This window comes from Neodiprion pinetum, chromosome 3 (genome assembly GCF_021155775.2).
Source record: "Neodiprion pinetum isolate iyNeoPine1 chromosome 3, iyNeoPine1.2, whole genome shotgun sequence".
In the NCBI taxonomy this organism is placed as follows: Eukaryota; Metazoa; Arthropoda; class Insecta; order Hymenoptera; family Diprionidae; genus Neodiprion; species Neodiprion pinetum.
The window spans coordinates 36879471-36900104 of record NC_060234.1 but is presented as its reverse complement, the minus strand read 5'-3'; the positions used below and the strand labels follow the sequence as shown (position 1 = coordinate 36900104).

Sequence of the window (20634 nt, the reverse complement as noted above, 5' to 3'; positions counted from 1 at the left end):
AATATTTCTTATTGCTAATAAATTCAAATTTATAGAATTTATAATTTTTTAACATAATTTTTAACTAGGAAGTGCCAATTCTTGATGTCAATTCCACTAATATTATGTTATATAGGCACTGATTTGACGATAGCGAAAATCGATGATTAATTGCATGGAGACTTTAATTGAAACAGAGTTACATTATCAATTGATCGATGCAGATATGTAAGGAGAATTATAGAAATTTAGATGCAAACTACTTATTTAATCGTAACGAACATGCATGGATGGCGTATTCAGCGAGAGAATAAATTGATTGTATCGCTTGTAGAAATAAAAAGAAATAGTTCGGTTGGTACTGTGATGTGTTTCAAATGAATTGCGATTTGAAAATTTGCTAGTGTGAATTACGCAGTTTAGTACCGTAACAGTATTACTCCTGGTACAAATTTTTCCTCCACGATTTACCGTGAAAAATTTTACAACAGAACTGTTTTCAGATATTTACTCAGGAATTCTAGATTATCGTTCACATAGTCAATGAATGCTCTAGTGCTTTCGTTTAGGAAATTCTTCCAGATTTAATCTATTTCGTTGACTTCCGTAACAATTCAAGACCCAAATTCATTCTAGCGATTAGATACAGAAAATGTTTATATTGTCTAAAATTCTGTAATCGTCTCAAGTTTTTATTTTTTCAAATTGCTTAACTTCTTTGAAAATATTGCTATTCCGATAAGTTGTTAGTTCTCATTGATATACTTGACAGATTTCGAAGTTCTTCGAAATGAACGATAAACCTTGGTTTGAAAATGGTTTAAATTTGAAAAACGTAGATTATAATACATAAATACTACAACGATTAATGTGTGTCAAGTATTCATTCATTTGCTGTTTAAATCTTGTAGTTTAAATTGTATTTTTAACATCCCGTGACAACACTTGGCACTCGCCGGTAAATTGTTCATGCAGATTTCGTAAATTGTATTTTTCGCGCGTATAGGAAATCGGGTGATGGCGTCGTCAGCCACTTTCCACGTCGGCGAACTTCGGCTCGTCTAGTCCATAGTCTAGTCACGGAGGGCACGGAGGTGTAATTGGTGGGCTTGTGCGACAGCCATGTTGTTTTCTCGAGAAGAGATCGATAGTGGTAAAGGGTGACGACGCCGTGCGGCTGAGACAGAGCCGGCTTTTTCTTGCGGTAAATTAATTAATCCTGACAAGATATTCTGCACGTATGAGGGCGATAACGTGATTCAATAATGAACAAGGTAGGTGAATCTTAATATCTTTTTAACGGGGTGAAATTTTTACTTTAGTGTATTGCGTTACACAGGCAGTTGGACGGTGTGGATTTGGGTGGTTGCAAAGATGGCGTCAAAGAATACAGATACAGCAAATTGTGCAAATTTTTTTCCTGTGGCGATTAAACATAATTATGAACTCCAGAAGAACAATGTATAGTAATAATTTCAGTAGGCTTGTATAATTGCACGCAATTCCAACGTACATTTTTTAGCGCAGAATATGAATTTTATGACGATGAATCAGTTTCTCAAAGCGACGCCAAAAGTTCTTTACAATGCCCAAATTATTCTCAATCATGGAGCCTCCAGTTAGCGCCCTCTCATAATTCAGTGTATTTTGTCGATAACACATTACTTAATTACTTACGAGCCTCGTATTCACGTAAAATTTATAAACCATTTTCAACTAATGAAATGACTGGCTAATTTATGACTGATTTACATAAATTGAAGAGGCTTTAACCACTTTGATCAAGACGGTGCCGAAATAAGAAAATTAAGTCCTGTTGAATAAAGTTGATAATATTAGACTGGTGTTAGGACTTTATGAGACTCTGAGCATTTGTTAGCAAGTGAATACTAATAAAAAGTCATAACGCAGTTAAAGACTACAGCCATTAATTAATTAACTTAATCAATTTTTCTTACCCTGACACTTTTACCCTTCATCAGAGACACTTTTGGTATTTAAAAATCTCGCGGATTACTAATAAACCAACTTTTTATACTGACTCTGACCAACTTGAAGGATTCTATATGCTAAAAATATAACTATTTTTCCAACAGATGTCACGCTACCCATCCGACTGTAAGATCTATGTAGGTGATCTTGGAAGTAATGCCACAAAGCAGGAATTAGAAGATGCCTTCTCGTATTATGGTCCTTTGAGAAACGTATGGGTTGCACGAAACCCTCCTGGTTTTGCGTTTGTTGAATTTGAAGATGCGCGTGATGCTGAAGATGCAGTCAGAGGGTTAGACGGTCGCACTATTTGTGGCCGAAGAGCAAGGGTTGAACCTTCGAATGGGAAAAGACTGAGAGATCGGGGTGGTCCGTCAAGACGTGGCGGCGGACGTCCTTTCCATCCAGAGGATCGATGCTACGAGTGTGGAGAAAGAGGACATTATGCAAGAGATTGCCCACGGCATCGCGGATCTCGTAGGCGCAGGTTCGTTATCTTGCTTATTAATAATTTGGAGTCATACGTCATAAAAAATTTTTCAGAGCAAGTCATCAAAAAATATTACCCAATATATTTAGCATTCATTTGAGACTCTGTGCACTTCTCCCTACTCTTGATACAATGCTGTCTAATAAGTATTAATGTCGCCTATGGTTAGTTTCAAGTAGTCAGGTGTATCCGAAATTGACTCACCAAAACATTAATATTTTTCTAAATGCATTTGCTGCTATTTATGTGATAAATTATTTCTGAGTGCAAGAAAAGATTGAATTGATTTTTGGAATTTTTTTTTTTTTTTTTGTGTCATATAAAGTACAGTTCTAATGGCAGTCTTGAAGACACTGTACATGAGAAATAGTTCGAGATATTTTATAGAATGATAGACATGTTCCTTGATAAAGTATCATATTGTGAACATATGTATTTTCATTTATTCTCTGAAGGTGGGCAAGGTTGGTTTGATGGTTGTGGCAAAATGTGTGGCGAGTCATTGCTCGCAGGGTTCAAATCTATCTGAAGATATAAAAAGCCATTCATTTTTTTGTTGCTTGTCCTGGGGTCTGAGTGGTTTAAATTCGATGTACGTTAGCTGTAAAACTGAGCAATCCGTAAATTGTTTTTGGTAAACGAAATTTGGAAGTGAGCATATGCTATGAAAGAAATCTCTTTCTATAAATAGAAAGAAAAGTTTTATCTTTCATTTGGTACAATGCTCATGGATCTCGGTATCCTGATCGGCAATTTGTAAATTTAGACCCTTCATTGTAAACTGAATAAAATTGAGGTAAAAACAGGTTGGACCCTACCAGGCAGTAATCTCTATCAGATGTAAGTCAATGGTGAAGTATAGAAAAGTGATAATGTCTTGAATAGCTGATTGATGTGAAAAAAGATTAAAGAGTCAAATAAGTAAGAGTGATTGCTAGGAAATAAATTGGTAAACTGGCAGAGGACGAAGCCGATGTAATCCTGCCCGTTATTTATAGGAGATGCGGCTGAACACAGACACACGCTTGAGAAATGTGTATCTACTGAGATTCTCGCGTGATTCGACTTGGGTTCACTTTGTGACACACACACTGCGTAGAGTTACAGCGTAGAGCACCCACCTACTTTGGGTTACCTTCTGCACTCTACGAGAAAGCGAGAGAAAGACAGAGAGAAAGAGACAAACATGGCTGACGGAGTGGCTAGTTCTGCGCACTTCGGTACTTCACTGACCACTGACATCACCCTAGACAAAGAGTTTGCTCACCTCGGCACGTCTGGTAGATCCAGCCTTCTTCTATCTGCTCGCAGTTCGCGCCTAGTCGTCGTAGTACCGTACCCTTCACTGAGAGACAGTCTTTGTCCAGCCATCTCGTCTAGCCACTCTCCGTCCGTACATCTGTCCATCTGACCCTCGCGCGATTTCGTCTACATATGTGTTCGCCCACTCTCCCATTCTCCTGGCCATTGCCTTCACGCGTTCTTCAGCCGTCTACTATAGGCTGTCACAAATTATGGTATATAAATAAAATAGTAATCAGATATTTCGACAAAAACAAAAGGCAATGTTATGTATACGACGAATGTATTGCAATATGTATCATTAACGAAAAAAGACTAACCAATCGATCTCGGGAGTATTACTTAAGACTATGGGATGCGTTTTTTTTTTTTACACGACATGTATGTTCTTACGAAGATGAAACCAAGTGTCAGTTGTTGGACAGTAAGATGGATCGGAACAAGATAGATAATATCCTTTTGGTTTGATATCAAAATTTTCAACCTCATTATGTTGTCACTGACTTGGCCATAATTTTTTCACTGATCAGTTGCTAAAACTTTACTATTTGTAAGTAACGTTTCTTTTATGTCTATATGTTGGTTAATCTTTTTGAATGTATGTTACATCAATACAACAGTTTCATTGAAATGCTGATTTTCATGATACAGAAGAAAATGATACAATAAATTAGGAAAGGAATGTTTCATCAATTAATAATCCGTAACATTGCATGTTGATGTAATATAGCTGTAGACTATCACATACAGTCAAATCGAAATTCATATCATACTCTCTGATGACTAACTAACAAACTAAAAAATACTTGTTGGGCATTCATCAAGCTATATGGAGCAAGAAAACGGAGCCATAAAAAAACGAAGGAAAATTATTAGAAACCTCAATTTGCTGCAGCTTAAATTTATCACAATTGACTGGTTTTATTAGTTGCTACAGTCGTAAAAGAAACCATATTCGTATTATGTATATTGAGAGCCAAGAACTACATATCTGTAGCTCTTAGCTCTCACATGTGAATTATACGATTCGTTTGATGCGATTAGCACAGTTTCAAATGAGTTGGTAGGTAAGTAAGCAGCCTACCTACAAATGAGCCATTGCATTTTCTCTGATTAATTATTATCTGGTTAGGGAATCGAATGGTTTGATGTCAATAGGTAAAAACATAACGATGAGGGACTGGTATTTGTGCTCAAAGCATGCATCTAAATTGGTAACAGTTGAACAAAAAACTTCAAAGTTGCAATAGTAAATTACGTATACATACACACATAATAGGCACAGATCGAACGATCCATATTTTAATGTGAAGTTCATTATAGGTCTCACTCTAGGTCACGATCACGCTCACGATCTCGCAGCAAACACTCCAGGTCTCGTTCAGCTTCACGAAGCCGTTCTCGCAGTCGAGGTGGTGGTCGAGATAGGGACAGGTCTCGCAGTAAAGCCAGATCTGTATCTAAAGATCGTAGTCCACGCAGAACCAAATCCAGGTCAGCTTCGAGGTCCCGCAGCAGGTAAACGGTAAACATCGGCATTTGGTATTTATTCAAGTACATACATGATTACCAATAAAGAAATACATAGGATTCTTCTGTTTTTGAAAAACTCCAGCGATTATATATAATGAATCTTATAATACGGGAGAGGACAGTAGGTGTATTTTCCTCATGAAATTTCAGGAACAAAGTATTTCAATGTGTTATCCATTAAAAATATTAACATACAGACTCTGGCACGTTTTTTACTAAGATAAAGTAAAAAGCAAAGTGTGTTGAAGTATATTTGTAACCTTCCGTTTAAACATTTAGTCATTTTAACACGGAAATTTTCCTTTACCCACGATAACTTGTTGAATGATCGTCGACTTCAAATATTGCTTTTGCATTACTTATTTTTGAACGAAAAATGACCATACTGGATTAAAATATAACTCGTTAGTTTCGAAAAGTGTTTATACATCTTTTCAGAAAACTAGCAAGGTTATCGAGCTATATTGTTGAAAAATTGCTTACGGTTTATTTGCCTCAGTGTTCAATGTACGTAATTCTAAGGAAGTGTGCACACAAAGGGTTAAAACATGAATCGTACACGAGCTAGAAATTCAATGAATTACAGTGTACATCAGGCTAGAATTTAAAAAGGATTCACCTTCATATTTTGAAGAAATAATTGCTTGAAATAAATGGATGTTTTTTTTTTTTTTTGCACACCTTGACGATGTAGGAGCCGTGCAATTGGAGATCGTAATGGGAATGCCAAGGAAGATTAGAATTTAAGTTGTATTCAATTAGGGTAGACATTGATTACTGCTTCAAACAATGCCCCATTATTCTGACACTCTTTCTTATTGTTAACAAAAGAAAAGTATGTATAAACGTATAAGCTGATTCAAAATTTGTATGGATATTTTCTCTTCGTATTATAATGGTACACGATAAATAATAACAGTAGTTATAATAATAATAACCTAAGGTTTGACGTTTGAGTGAAAGTGTGAACATATTCGTAACAATACGTGTTGACTATCAATAAAAAAAGCTTATACCATAATATCGACTGTCTCATTTATTAAAAATCTGTCCTCGTCAATTGCTTTAGTTCTTCATAATTTTATAAAGCGAAAAATGAAAAATTTTTAAACTATACATAGCTAATACCGTGTAAATAGTTGAAACGTCATTGCGAGGACAAGTAAAAATTTGAAGGAAAAAAAACGCAAATTTCTGACAAATATCAGCGCGGAACCATTAGAAACACATGTATCATACTTAGATCCGGTACGTGAATTCAAATGGCAATTAATTCTTAGATTATCAGCTTCCATGGTATCGTTATATTGATCATTCAAAGTGAAATATATAACAACAATCATTGCCATAAAATATTTATCAATCGACTACATCATGACTTGGAGAGTCAAGTTTATAAAAATCCATTCGACGTACGGGTTTTGTCATTCTTCGGTAGCTATTGATAAATTCGTACTCTTCCCGACGACGCTTATTGTCATACGGATAGAGGCAATCAACTCTAATTTAACGAATGATGTGCCGTGCAATCGAACGCTTGAAAATACACTTTATTCAATGGCCACGCATAAAGGGCCCTTCTATCCTGCCATTCTTATGCCCTTGGCACTAGAAGCGACGACAAGCAAGTCGGACAAACCGTCATCCATAAGATTTAAGCAGGGCAAAAAAAAGTTAATGTAACGCAAGGGGAGAAGAAGCTGTTTCACGCACATGTGCACATGTGGTTTAGCTTTGGAAAAAGATTTCTCTTATTCAAGTACGCGTGGTTCACATTGGATCTGTTGCTATACACTTGGCTACGGTGGTCGAGAGATCAGACCGTTAGTTTTAAAGAAGCCGTTGCATTCTTCTTCATTACAAAACGCGAAATGCTTACGGAATGAATATTCAAGCAAACGCATCATGAAAATACACGCTCACATAAAACGGTCAAGTGTCATTTAATCATCTTTCATGCACATCCGGTACTTTGGGACTTCTTTCGAGGTAGATTCATACAAGATGTACCGTTTTGCTGCATATACGAATGCGTTATAAGTCTTTTTTTTTTCTAATGTAAACATTAGAAACTATGTACTTTCTAATCTCTCTAAGCACTTCCTGTTCAAATTTCGTATTTGTTGTACATATATGTACAGATATCGTTTATTATCGGACTTCTTGAGTGTTTTACAGACATCGCGTATACTGTTATTAGCTTTGTTTGGTAAAGATAAGACCCTAAGTTCCACGGTACAAATGGTAGTCTATACGCAATTTTTCTGTAATCGATGTACCGACTAGAACTAGAAACAGGAATATTAGAAGATCTCAGAAAAAGATAGACGAACTACGTATTCGAACTGTATTAGCAAATAGAGGCAGGTATATTCCCCACCTTTAAAAAAATGCCGAGGAAGGGACGGATTATGTTCCGACTGGCCGCCCAGCGGCTGGAAGGTTCATTTTTAGAAGTAAAAACACTGTAACCTCAGAATCAGAATTTCGATGTATACACGGCTAGTCGGATAAGATAATGTAAGACAATGAATTGGAGCGTGAGGATTTGGGTATATGTCGGTCGTTTTAATTTTCATTCTTTTCCAAAATCATTAAAATTATATCTATAACACATTTATATTTGAATATTCGTATTGTACGTTTGAAATATTACGCGACACCTAAGCTCTTCATGGTACACATTTAATATCTAACATCGTCGAAGTATTGACCTTTGAAGTATGTGCAGCGAAAACTATTTATAATCTCCGAAAATACACAAAATATGCAGAAAAAAAGCGCAAGAAAAGGAAAAGATACACCAAGTGCTACAAACGTATTTTATCAACGGTACTCAATATAACGTACAAGCATAATATCTATCCGACGTCATACGATCGTTAGTAACGCTCGAACATTTTGTACCAAGTGTTGTATTATTACGGTTAATTGTTTTAACCAGCATTTTTATTAGAGACACGAGAAGGCAGGCGTATGCACTGCAAAGAAAAGAATACAGCTCGGCAGCGTACTGTAATATCTGCTTAAGTAACTTATAATAATCGTTTGTCGACATATCGTATTACAACATGCACATTAATTTCCGTGTGTCAAGACGCGAATACGTTGTTTAATTAGCGCAAAGCAAAATATTCACTTGTAAGTTTACCACGAAGTGGCTTCGAGCGGCGAACAACACTTGTGCAAATACAGACAGCGGAGTCCTACGGATAATATGTTCCATGCAACAATACGGTAACTGAAAACTTACTTTGTTTTTAATCAAAGTATTGGTATAAGTTTCATCGTTTTCAGATCATTAACAAAACTAAAACGTCAAACGAAATCGATCGATGATCGGAAGATACGGGGGAACCATCTAAAATTTCCTTATTTCATAAAATTTCTTTGCATTCCTCAATGCTGACGCCTATGCTCGGGTGAGTTTCGTCGTGTTCTGTCGAGGAGGGGAGGTTGCAGCGTGCATCGCGTGGACGCGTTTTAGTTTAGTCTCTTTTAGTCGTCTCCGTCGTCTTCTTACGCTTACCGCGAATCGTGTTCTTGCGACCGAGTATCAGACATTCGAGAATTGACCGCCGTACAGGTGAATGAAGTAGTCGGACGGTGAATTGCGGGCGGAAAAGTTCGAATGCGTGATTTAAGGATTCAGAATTAACAAACTACGATTATAAAACGCTCATTGTTGTATTATTATTATTAATAATAATAACAACAATAATAATAATAATAACAACAACAACAACAATAGCTGACTCAAATTATTTTTGAAGTAATAAAAATCTACGGGATTTGGAAGATGACCGCCGCGTACGATGACGATACGATTTCTCCGTGCCGGCAAGAAGACGTTAAGAATTGCGATGTGCCGGTGGATTTCGCTTCGCAAAAAAGTGTAACAACTTTGGATGAATCCGTAAATAATTCTAGATTCGAAAACGGAGCTGCAGATGAAAGTTCTGAAGACGCAAGTCGAAATTCTGAGGAATTACCATTCCCCGAGGCTTGTGCAGGATATAAAACTGTAAATTCTTCGATAACAGGTCGATGTGTCGATGTAGGAAATGTAGTAGTAAATAAAGGCGAAGGGAATTGCACAAGCTCCGAACAAGGGAATTTATCGGAAACTTGTTTGATACTTCGTAAGCAAAAAAATGTAGAGAAGACGGTTTCGGACATGGAAGAAAATCTTTCGACCACTGATGTACAGAAATCTAATGCTTCGAAAATACCGGATACAAAAATCGAGGATAAACCTTGTAAAGATAGTTTCAACTTTGAAAAGTTATCCACGGAATTGATAGATGCCGTTTCTTTCGATCGAACATCACCGTCTACCTCGGAAGGCAATGTCCGCGAAGAGAAAGATCTGAGCTGTAATCTTACAGACGAGAATAAAAGCGAAAAGCTCGCGATCTTCCAAGAATTACTTATCGACAGTAACGCATTGTCTGTCAATTGTAATAACTCTCAAGAAAACGGAGTTAAAAGTATCCCATTGCACGAATGTGCCTCTGAATCGTCGGATGAGTGCGTTACAGAAAATGGGATTCAGGTGTCGAAGTCCAGTGATCAGATCAAGACGTATCAAAACGTTTATCGATCAAAAAGAAATTCTTTTTTCCCCGAAACAAGGGGCTCTGATTTACTCGAGGAAAGAGGCGAAAGAGGCGGGGTCGCCGAATTATTGAACAAAGAAAACTTTGATGATTACGACCCGGGATGCGCGATGAGTTTTCACGAGGCAATTCGTACTGGAGATGCGAAGAGCGTCGAGTTGCTCATAGCACGCGGCGTTGTTCAAAATATTGACGAACCGGATTGGAACGTTTCGGGGGATCCGCCGCTACTTGTGGCGGCAACAAATCACAACCTCTCGGTTCTGAGGTAAAAAGAAACAGTAACAAATAAAATATAAGCGTAGGCATGCGGTATGCGGCATCCTGGACTAACAAAAAGTACCACCCCGATTTCAGACATTGCATTAAATATACATGATACATATGTAGGTATATGCAGTACATATAATATTAGGTCTCCTCTTCCGTGTTGCTTAATGAATTTGTCCGCATGCATTAATATAAACGGAATTATTTTTTCGCTTACGCAGTGCATTATTATTGTACGAATTTAATACCCGCGTGCCACGCATAATATTCAAACATCCGCAACGATTGAATTTACTCACCGAATATACCTATAAGTACCTACTTCGATACGAAACGAAAAAATCCTGTGTGCGTATATACTTAACAATCGTAGGATTAATTTTTTTTCTTTTAACAGCTTTGAACAATCAAGTTAATTTACAAACGCTTTGTACGTTATATTCCGTTGTCATCGTAACTTTCACTTTCAGTAAAGTTCCTGAAATTCGTTTAATTTTACTCGACGGAAATTTGCCTATTTTTAAACAAGATTTTCAATATTGATTCACAAAATGACATACTAAAATGAAAATAACGCAATACATCCTCCTTTCAAGTTCATTATAATCATAATGCGAATAAAGTTGAACTTCTAACAACGCTAGTGGAAGAATGACTGTCGCTACAGTTGTGCAATTTGTTTCGTCTGCTAGAATTTTTTCTAAATTCTCATTAGGTCTCAAGCTTCTAACATTTTTGTTTGAAACTGCTTCCTTCTACCATTTTCAGTTTTGAACTGATTACCTACTGGCTCAAATGTTTTTTTTCTTTTAAAAGATTTTTTGAGCAGATGACCTTTTAGCTGATAATTCAAGATTGAAATTTTTTTCTAATGCATTTAACGTAAATACAGGGTCTTACTTGCAAATGGCTGTGATCCTGGGGTCCGTTCTCCACGTGGTGAGACTGCACTTCATCGTGCGATAATAAATGGCAGCCCGTCAAGCGTATTTGAGATAGTAGAAGAGCTGCTAAAATATGGATGTCCATCGACGGTGAAAGAAGCTGGTGGAGGGTTGACGGCGTTGCATATTTTGACACGGCAGCTAGCGAATGCACAAAGTTCAAAGAGTCTTCATCACAATTTTGACATAGCTTTAAAAACGCTCGAACTCCTTGCAAAGGTTGGTCCAGTCGATGCCAAAGATCATCAAGGACGCAGTGCTCTGCATCTGTTGGCGTCATCTTCAACATTTGGCAACAGTCATAAAATAGAAATTGAACCCATGATAAGAACACTTTTGGAAGCTGGAGCGGATCCGGCTCAAAAAAATGACCGTGGCGAAACTCCTCTGCACGAAGCTCTAGAGTGTGGTGCGCTCAATACAGCTTTCCTTCTGATCCCTCACACACCCACCGGTATAACGTCCAGATATGGTGAAACGCCTCTGCACATTGCAGCGAGAAAAAACCAGTCCGAAGTTGTTGATAGTCTCCTTAAACTTGGGGAGGATCCAAGCTTGCAGGATGCAGGAGGTAATACACCGCTGCATTTAGCTTCTGCAAGAGGCTTCCATCAGACTGTTTCACTTCTGGTTACTTCACCTTTGGCACAGTTGGAGAAAACTAATGATGACGGATTAACATCGTTGCAAGTTGCCGCTGAAAGCGGTTTTGTAAACGCAGTAAAACTTTTGTTGAAAGCTGGTGCCGATCCTAGTCAAACTGCTAATTACTGTGTCACTACTTTACATCGTCATCCTGATATCTCTGTATTAATTAATCACGAGTTAACAAGACGTCGACAGCTCGCTGCTTGAATGATTTCACAGTAACAAACGATTTTTATATACAATGATGTTATTGTATTATTTTTATAATTGTCTCATTTCTTCGAAAATTCATCGAATTATTGTGATATTATTTACATATTGGGAATTAATTGTCAAACAGCTGTTGGTCAATTCTTAACAAATTGGCCTTGCGGCTCATTTTGATCTGATTCACTTTGTCAGCCATCAGCACCAAAAGATGTCAGGTAATGATGTATTCGTAATAAAAAAAATATCTATAGCTAATATTCTATCAATGCAGTGAGTGATTAACACTGATTACCATTTTTACTGTACAGTCACATCTATGTGTTCTAGTTTTATGTAATAAAACTGTTATCCTGTGGATTGCTTACAATGCCGTAGCGATTAATACAACTTATATCGAATGTAGACGAATTTGTTGATATTTTTAATAAATATTCTTTCTTCATCAAAATTTATGTACCATTGTTTCAGATCGATCCTTTCCTCTTGAAAACGTTCCACTTTTTACCACTGTGAGTGCTCTGTTTGCCAAAAATAACATCACAGAAGTAAACTTTCTGAAGGTTGTTTAAATTATCACCGGCACAATTTTAGATGTTGGATCCAATCTGCTGATTCACAAATTCATTATTTTCACAACTGATTGGCTAGAGCAGCTTGCAATGATTTTTCTTCTTCACCATCTAGCAGCTGTGATGTTACGAAATCACACATAAACTGTCGGGTGATGGATAGTATCCTGTTAATCAGTGTTGAAATTTTCTGACAGGAATGAGGTAATTTTCAAAGTATTGTTGTTAATAATAAAAACATGATCTTGTACAACATTTTCGTATATTCCATATGTTATGATTTCAAAATGAAGCACAAATCAATTGAATGAAATGTGCTTCTTTGATTGTTTATGTACAATTATTTATAAAATAATTCTATAAGCTACAGTTTATTAAAATATGCATTGATGTTGGATATATCCTGATGATGGATTTATAAAAATAAACAATATAGCACTTGTCATTGGGGAAAAGTATTCGATGTGTCAACGAGGCAATAGAACACCTGTAACCTATTCATCTGGACACCAATTCTTGGTAAGTATTAGTATGAAAAAGATCGATACACTATCAACTGTGATTTTCTTCACTATTCATTTTAATAAATTTGTATATTAATTCTTGTAACAGATAAAAATCTGGTATCAGATGTGACGTCGTCGGTATTCCAAAAGTAATGGTGGGGTTACATCTTACTTATCTACTTTTTCTCCGACTCTATAGCCTGAGGTCGCTATTTTTTATTTCTACAAATCCATGAATCGCATACTGTTTTTTATGGTATGTGCTATGCGAATTAGGCCACATCTCAACTACCATTATCAAATTAATTTCAGTGCAGAAATTTCTTCCCTTTTGACAAGCACTGCCTGTAAGCACTGATTTCAACTGTTTGTTCAATTAAGGTGCTCAACAAAGACATATGGTGCATTGCAATTTGATCTGATGACTCGCAATATGCACTGCACCGTTTTTGGGATAATGGTGACTAGCTTTACTCAGAAAATATAACTGTTAGAAATCACTGCATTCTTTCATGTGTTGTACTCTAAATAGTTGCCAATTATATATCGGTGATTCGCGAATAAAAAAAAAAAAAATGTAAAATGCATTGTACAACTTGAAACGCTACTAAAATTTCTTTTTTATTTTTTGTTTCATTTATAGGAACTCAGTTTCAAAGGTGGAATGTGCAATTTTATTCAAGATTATAACAAAGTCTTGTAAGAGTTTAAATTAGGTGTTTGAATCCGAGCAAGAAAAATGTTTTCGTTGAGGGGTTGCAAAAAATGTAGCAGCCGTTGAGTAACAAGTTGCAGTTGTAACAGATGTAAACCTGTTTTAATAAGTTTTTGGCAGTTGAGAGTTGCCCTTCACTTCGACTGTGTAATATAGATCTAATACCTAATTTTGTGTACATATAATATATTTATTATCTCAATAAAAAATCAGTTCGATGTACATGCCTATAGCAAACATGGTTGTGTCATTGTAGCTGAAAAAATGGAGCAATGCTTCTTTATTGTTTGGTACTTGCGTTTTTTTTTCAAGTTTTTTTTTTGGTTTTTCGATTTTGTTTTTTTTCCAACTTAACGAGGTGTTTTATCTATTCTTAATTTTTACAGCTAATTTGACATTTTATTTATGCTAATTTAGAATGTACAATTACAAAATAAATATCATTTTTTTGGCACGACCCGTTGTCGAAATAAGAGAGACGAAATTTAGAAGTACTACTGTATTTACAAAATTCGTCTCTAAATACATTGCTTTATCGGTGATAAAAAATATTTCATTCATTTGCTCACGTAAAATTTCTGTTAAATAGATTTTGGATAAAATCAGTTCGATGTTTATTTGTTTAGCTTTGATGAAAAGTTATAGCTAGATATTCAAATCAATTGGATTTGCACATTCAAGCTACAACTTTACCCCGTATACATCTCAATGCTCCATTTCTTGTCACAATATTTCCATAGATTATAACAGTACGCTTTTTTAATCTCATACTTATGCATAATGATAATAATAGCAATTACAATAATAAAAAGTAACATTTTACAAAAGGTAAATCATGCAGTGAGCTGAATCAACAGAATCGATAAATTCTTTGGCTGGTCAAAACTTTGGATACCTAGAATCTAATGCTTAGTCTACATATGTATATGACAATTTCCATCTTGGTTAACATCTAAATATAATTTCGCACGGCTCATGAAAATAATAAATAACATAATATAGGCCATAAGCAATCTATTGTCTATGTCTGACAAGGAGATCCCTACTATCGATGACATATGCAGTATGCTTTGAATTTCCCATACTATAGTAACCAAAATTCCATTTTACCATGATTTCAGAAGCTAATATATTAATATACCATAGAGCTCGCAAGATTTCAGACATTCAAAACAATTATAATTGCTGCCACTTTAAAAAAGTAAATAAAATAAAATACCTAAGAAAAGTTATAAAATTCACTCTAATTATAGTTTAGTAAATCACAGTATGTATTTCAAGTATCAGAAATTCATTTTCATCCCAATATTTCATCAAACTTTTGTCATGCTACTTGATCAAATATTTGTGGAATATAGAACTGTCACTAAATTGTCTTCAAATTTTACAAAAATCCGTACTAATTGGGATGGAATTATTGTATTTGTGGAAGCAATTATTTCATCACAACCAGATTGTATCTATGGATGTGAATTAACTCAAATCTCATAATTATTCTCTATGGTTGTCTAACATATTGTATATCAGAATGAAATACTTGATCTCTAAAAACCTTGTGCTTTTTTCCAATGTACAATTGTCTAGAGAATTATGATTACAAAATAGTTTTATACATCTTTCATTTAGTTCGATTAGAGAGCAAGTGCTCTATGGCGCTTTGGTAAGCATTCATATTGAGGACATAAAGGTAAAACCGAATTACAATATATTCAATTTCACTTCTTCATTTATATGGAGAATCTGCTCGATTATCTATGTTGATTCAAAAATAAGAAACAAATATACATATATATTCAGTTCATATGTTATTTGATGAATCTCTTTATTGTGCGTATGAAACACCAACAGCATGCTGTCAGGTATTTGATGAAACATTCGTAAATAAATGTTTAAAAATATATAATGTCCTCAAAGGAAGTACCAGAAATTTATTTGCTTATTAAAAAATCTGGTTATGCTAATTTCTTTGGCCTGTATTATACATACATTTAATATTCTTTTGGCATATACCTATACCTAATATACCACTGCTATTAATTGTCCGTTATATAATATTTTCTTAACACAAGACTCGTACGAAACAAGTTATAGAATTTATTTACAAATTTGCTCTTAACATAATATTTTTTACAATTATCTAAAAATCTATTCATTTTGGGAAAGCTACGCTAAGTATTCCTTACAGACCAAGGACCATCCATAACGATATGCATGGCATTGGTCAGTGAAAATAGTACACTGTAACGAGCATGAAATGATTCGATTGTGATTTCATCTAAAATTTCAGCAATTGTTACATTACCAGTACCGCACATATGTGTAACATATTAATATATGAATAAATTTGAACTTTGAAATTCCTGAAATATTCAGATTCCTTTTTCATGTCTGCTTCTATTAATTTGAGCAATACATTGCTGGCATGAATTGTTGAGATATTTCCGTGAGCAGTAAAGTAAAATTTTAGAAATGGCAGATTTCTGCAAAGTTTAGTTGATTCCAACAAAAAAAATTAACGTTGTAAATAACGTTTTGTCTACACTTAAATAACAGACATAAAAGCCATATGGTCCAAAAATAAGCTACTTACAATTTGGGCAGAATCAAGCTCCTTATCAATCAAACATATATTACATATTCGAACGAGTCTTGTGGTACTTATTTTACTATCAATTCATAGGCCTTACACCTATCACATTTACGTATTATATCACTGAGTCAACTGCCGTTAAACTGTACAAATACGAGTATGTGCATGTACACGATATAAGATCAGTAATATGTAGAATTGAAATACATAAAATAGAATGCAAAACCTCATCGGCTGACATCAAAGGTATCAACTACAATGTCAACAGTAAATGTAGTACTGTACACAACTTGGAGTCACGCAAGTCGTACAGGCATTGAGCATTTTCTTTTCCTCGATCGAAAAGTCAGCCTCCAACTCTCTTTTAGAAATAAAAAATGAACTATGAAAACCGAAACCAAAAACATTTTTATACTTAAAAAAAAAAAACGAATGACACACTATTGATAAGTATTACATTTTCTGTTTCGTTGTTTAATTTTGAGGAGTATTTTTCGGCTGCACACAGTATCATTAGTAAATATATAGTATGAAAATATTTGCTGAAAATTTGTTTCTTTCTTTAAGAGGTCGTGAAAGGATCGAGGTAAGGCGTAACAAATCAGGTTACACTTCAAATGAAATTACAGGGTAGACTAACCTATAAATCTGTATCCATAGCTTCAGATTGAATTCTTGGTATTTCGATACATACTGTAACATTCCAAGTCTCCTATTCTTTTTAATATCTTTGCTAAGAAGTGTGAATATATTTATATAAATGAGGACGATTAATCAAGTCATTAGTTTCAATACGTGTCGTTGTCTTATATCATGTTCACAACATAGTCGTAGTTCGAAAATTGTATAGTTTTTTAGAAACGTAGCCCATATTGATAAAAAGATCAGAATTTATTTAGATTCGTAATTATGCTACCTACAAAATTTCTTCTATGAGAAATTCTTGTTCAAAAGTGACAAGCTATACAAGCAGGCATATTGTACGAAGCCATGGGTCGTTTTTTAAAGAAACTTTCTTCAGAAATACCTGTAGCATAATAAAGGTACATAATAGTATGGGTCACTCGCTAATAGATGAGCTGTGTCTAGATGGAGCTGACAAGTCATTGATCGTTGAATTGTGTCGAGTTTTCCGAGAGCCCTCGTTGTCATTGACAAGATTTGGATTAACAGAATGAGAAAGAGCCGTAGTTTTATTAAAATCTATTGTCGCATACCCTTTCAACGGTTTATTTGGTGAGTCGGGTGGAATTGGAGTATTTGCAGGGTTCACATTACCTTCAGGGCTCACAGCTGTTGTGTTATGTTTTTGGTCAAGGTCCAGAACGGCATAATTCACCTCTCTGACTGGCCCAGCAGGAGGAGTGGTGGGAAGCAGAGGAGATTTCTCTGCAGTAGATATCCCTGAGAATCTTTTTCTCAATCCTTCTATATCACTAGATTCAAGGTTTGCATAGCAGTGCCTAGGCTCATCCTCCCAGTCAGGTTGTACCTGCGGTAACGATGTGCGCATTGTAGTCGTTGCAGTATCATAATGTTCTTGCCCAGGACTGATATTCATGTAGGCATGCTGAGCACCATCAAGCTCGCTGGCTTCTTCTCGCAAAGGCGTTGAATCAGAAATACTGTGCGACGGAGAAAGTGGGCTGGCATCACTGCTCAGATCAACATTTATATAAGATGCCATTGGAAGAGGTGGTGGCCTACTTCGGCAACTGGATTCTTGACTGGTAGGTAGAGGTAGAGGCGTAGGTTCCAAAGCCATAAAACCACTACTAGATGTGGTACTACTCACTGTACAAGACCTGCAAATAAAATTGAGGAGTACTGATTAAAACTATGTGTTCGTAACTGAGTGAAATATAACAAATTTCACTTAAAAGATTCAACGTAAATACAGAAGTTTTAAAACTGCTCTTAATTAATAATGTGAATATAGAAAGTGTTCTTCCTCTTCGAGCACATTTGTAAGAATGTCTGTAAGTGTTTACATTTTGGTATCTTACGCTTCTTGGTGCGAAGCTCGTAAGACAGTCAATGACCGTCTAATATTGAAATGCGGATATGCATCATCAACATTAATATTAATCACGAGGTAATTTTCATTTTGTGAAACGTATATAATTTTTGAACTACTGGTAAATTCGAAAAATTAACGACGGAGCCAGGAATCGAACCTGGTATCTAGCGATGCTTTACCGGAGCCTTACTCCACTAGACCACCTAGCCGCCTTAATTAATAATATCAACAGCAATATACCTCTGCATAGTTCTTCTAAGGCTTTTGTTATTATTGTGTTCTCGTTCGATTGTGGCTGATGTCAGCACTTCTTCATTGACATAGAGAGAGGACGGAGGGGGATGGGGAACTGGAGGTGGTGGTGGAAGCATGGGTGGCGGTGATGGCGATCCCATAGTACCCTGGGGTGACATGGGGCCACTACTGCTTCCAACGCTGCCTAATCTTCCAATTCCATTTTGCTGGCTGTGAGAAAATCTCGGACCTATTCGACTGTTGCTCCTTGCAGGAGTTGGGTCTAAATAACTGGGCTCCGAAGGCATCATTACTCGCATTGTTACCGTCGATCCTGGATGTGATGCAACTGGCAGTTCTCTCGATATCGTATCATCTCCGCTACTATTGCAAACCTGAGTGACAAGTGGAAGGTATTGTGTAAGTGGAGATTTCTGTGCATTTGTAATGTAAAATTTATGTGCATTGTTCTTTATTGGATGAATAAGCATCTGATAGAGTATATGGGCAATTACCTGAATGTTGGTTTGTACAAGGTTGAATAGTTGTTCAGCCCTACGGCACTTGAATGCGTAAATGCCGGGCCCAGTAGAACAGCGTCTTCCAGATTCAAAGCTGAATATTTCGGCGTCATAGCCATAGCGACGTAAACAGCGTAGAGGCCACTTGACTGGTTGCTTATCACGTTGATACAAAACTATATCTAATTCTGTTATTTCTAGCTTACCAGGTGTTATCAAGTTGCCCGCATCATCAACGTTCATCACTTGAAATATATTTGGATGAAGATCGTTAATGTCCGCCCGACTGTTAACACACCCCATCCTTCTTTGATCTGAAAAAAAGAAACGAAAAGGTTTATATAATAATAAATGCAAACTCAGAAAAGTTCACAAGTCTTCTGTTTTCTGATACTATAAATATGCTTAATTATATTAGAAAGTATATGTCTATATGGTCATTCTTGTTAAATATTACAAGACAAATTTGATTAACCATGGGGTTTATATGAAATGAAAAATATGAAACAGAAATAAAATCGCACATGTGTCAGCAATACATGTCTGTTATTTGAGCTATTAAAAAACTTATAAAAGAACATGTCCATCAACAAACGACAAGCTCTTCAAAGAAAGCAATCGATTCATAGACATTACTTTCTTATGACGAGTTAGTACCTGACAAGCACAGTTTTATGAATAATATTATTTAGCTAGGTATACTTGATTTAGCACTTGTTGAAGTGAAAATTGTATTTTTAAATATACACAATATATATATGAGTGTGTGTGTGTGTGTGTGTGTGTGTAACAAATTTTTTGGTTGACGATGTTGTTCTGCAGTAATATATCATTATGGGGTTAAACACGAACCTAGTAATAAGTAGGATTATTACACAACCCAAGATTCATAATTAATTTACTATTAAATAATATTTGACTGTGTTTGAGAGTAAAGGACAGGCAAGAATGTTTACATATTCGGCAAAAAGATGGTTACGTGCTTGTTATTGTTGGGTGAAGAGGTCGAGGCTATTGACTCGATGATTATTGAGAGTGTCTGTATGTGTTATCTTTGAGAATCTCAACAAAAATCAGTCAAAAGTGTTTAAGCCTGGATTATCATATCTGATGAAAAGCACTTTCAGAAACGATCAACAACTCGTATGAAACTCGAATCTATCCTAGCACTCAATCTGTATTACGCCGAGAGATGATGAGGACTTATTAATTACTCACCAAATGCAACATATCCAATGCATCAAAACAAATTAATAAGGGGGATTATTTATTATTTGGCAAATGACGCATTTTTACGAGTGGCGTTTGAGTGGTCATAAAAACTACTACCCCCTATGATCTGTCTGAAGTTAGCTATGCTTCTCACCCTTCTCACTATACTCGAGGTTGAAACCACAATGATACCAATAGTACTGAAACCCTTGTGGTCATTAATGGAACTATTCGACGCGTTTTTCGTGTGTTCTTGATTGAAGTGGCGCTCTCTGACACG

General features: G+C 35.8%; 3 protein-coding genes across 6 annotated transcripts; 2 read left to right on the top strand and 1 right to left on the bottom strand.

The window, feature by feature from the left end:
• Window positions 1-1058: 1058 nt before the first annotated feature.
• LOC124215648 (serine/arginine-rich splicing factor 7) lies at window positions 1059-6315 on the top strand. Of its 3 annotated transcripts, none has more exons than XM_046619275.2 (4): window positions 1059-1253; window positions 2076-2458; window positions 5099-5281; window positions 5991-6315. In XM_046619275.2, exons 1-4 carry the CDS (start codon window positions 1245-1247, stop codon window positions 6034-6036), a joined length of 621 nt encoding a protein of 206 aa, XP_046475231.1. In that variant the 5' UTR covers window positions 1059-1244; the 3' UTR covers window positions 6037-6315. The 3 variants fall into 3 exon arrangements, with proteins under 3 accessions (XP_046475231.1, XP_046475230.1, XP_046475232.1); XM_046619274.2 differs by having other exon boundaries at window positions 5087-5281; XM_046619276.2 differs by having other exon boundaries at window positions 1063-1253; window positions 5087-5288; window positions 5991-6313.
• A 2463-nt stretch (window positions 6316-8778) lies between these two features.
• LOC124213839 (putative ankyrin repeat protein RF_0381) lies at window positions 8779-12467 on the top strand. The gene is made up of 2 exons (XM_046615521.2): window positions 8779-10183; window positions 11078-12467. Exons 1-2 carry the CDS (start codon window positions 9096-9098, stop codon window positions 11982-11984), a joined length of 1995 nt encoding a protein of 664 aa, XP_046471477.1. The 5' UTR covers window positions 8779-9095; the 3' UTR covers window positions 11985-12467.
• Window positions 12468-12814: 347 nt separating this feature from the next.
• Window positions 12815-20546, bottom strand: LOC124213833 (fibroblast growth factor receptor substrate 2). 2 transcript variants are annotated; one of them, XM_046615511.2, is made up of 4 exons: window positions 20509-20546; window positions 19137-19456; window positions 18628-19016; window positions 12815-18172 (listed from the first exon to the last, which is right to left on the bottom strand). In XM_046615511.2, the coding sequence occupies exons 2-4, from the start codon at window positions 19443-19445 to the stop codon at window positions 17428-17430; spliced, it is 1443 nt and encodes a 480-aa protein (XP_046471467.1). In that variant the 5' UTR covers window positions 19446-19456; window positions 20509-20546; the 3' UTR covers window positions 12815-17427. The 2 variants fall into 2 exon arrangements, with proteins under 2 accessions (XP_046471467.1, XP_046471465.1); XM_046615509.2 differs by having other exon boundaries at window positions 20361-20528.
• Between the last annotated feature and the right edge of the window lie 88 nt (window positions 20547-20634).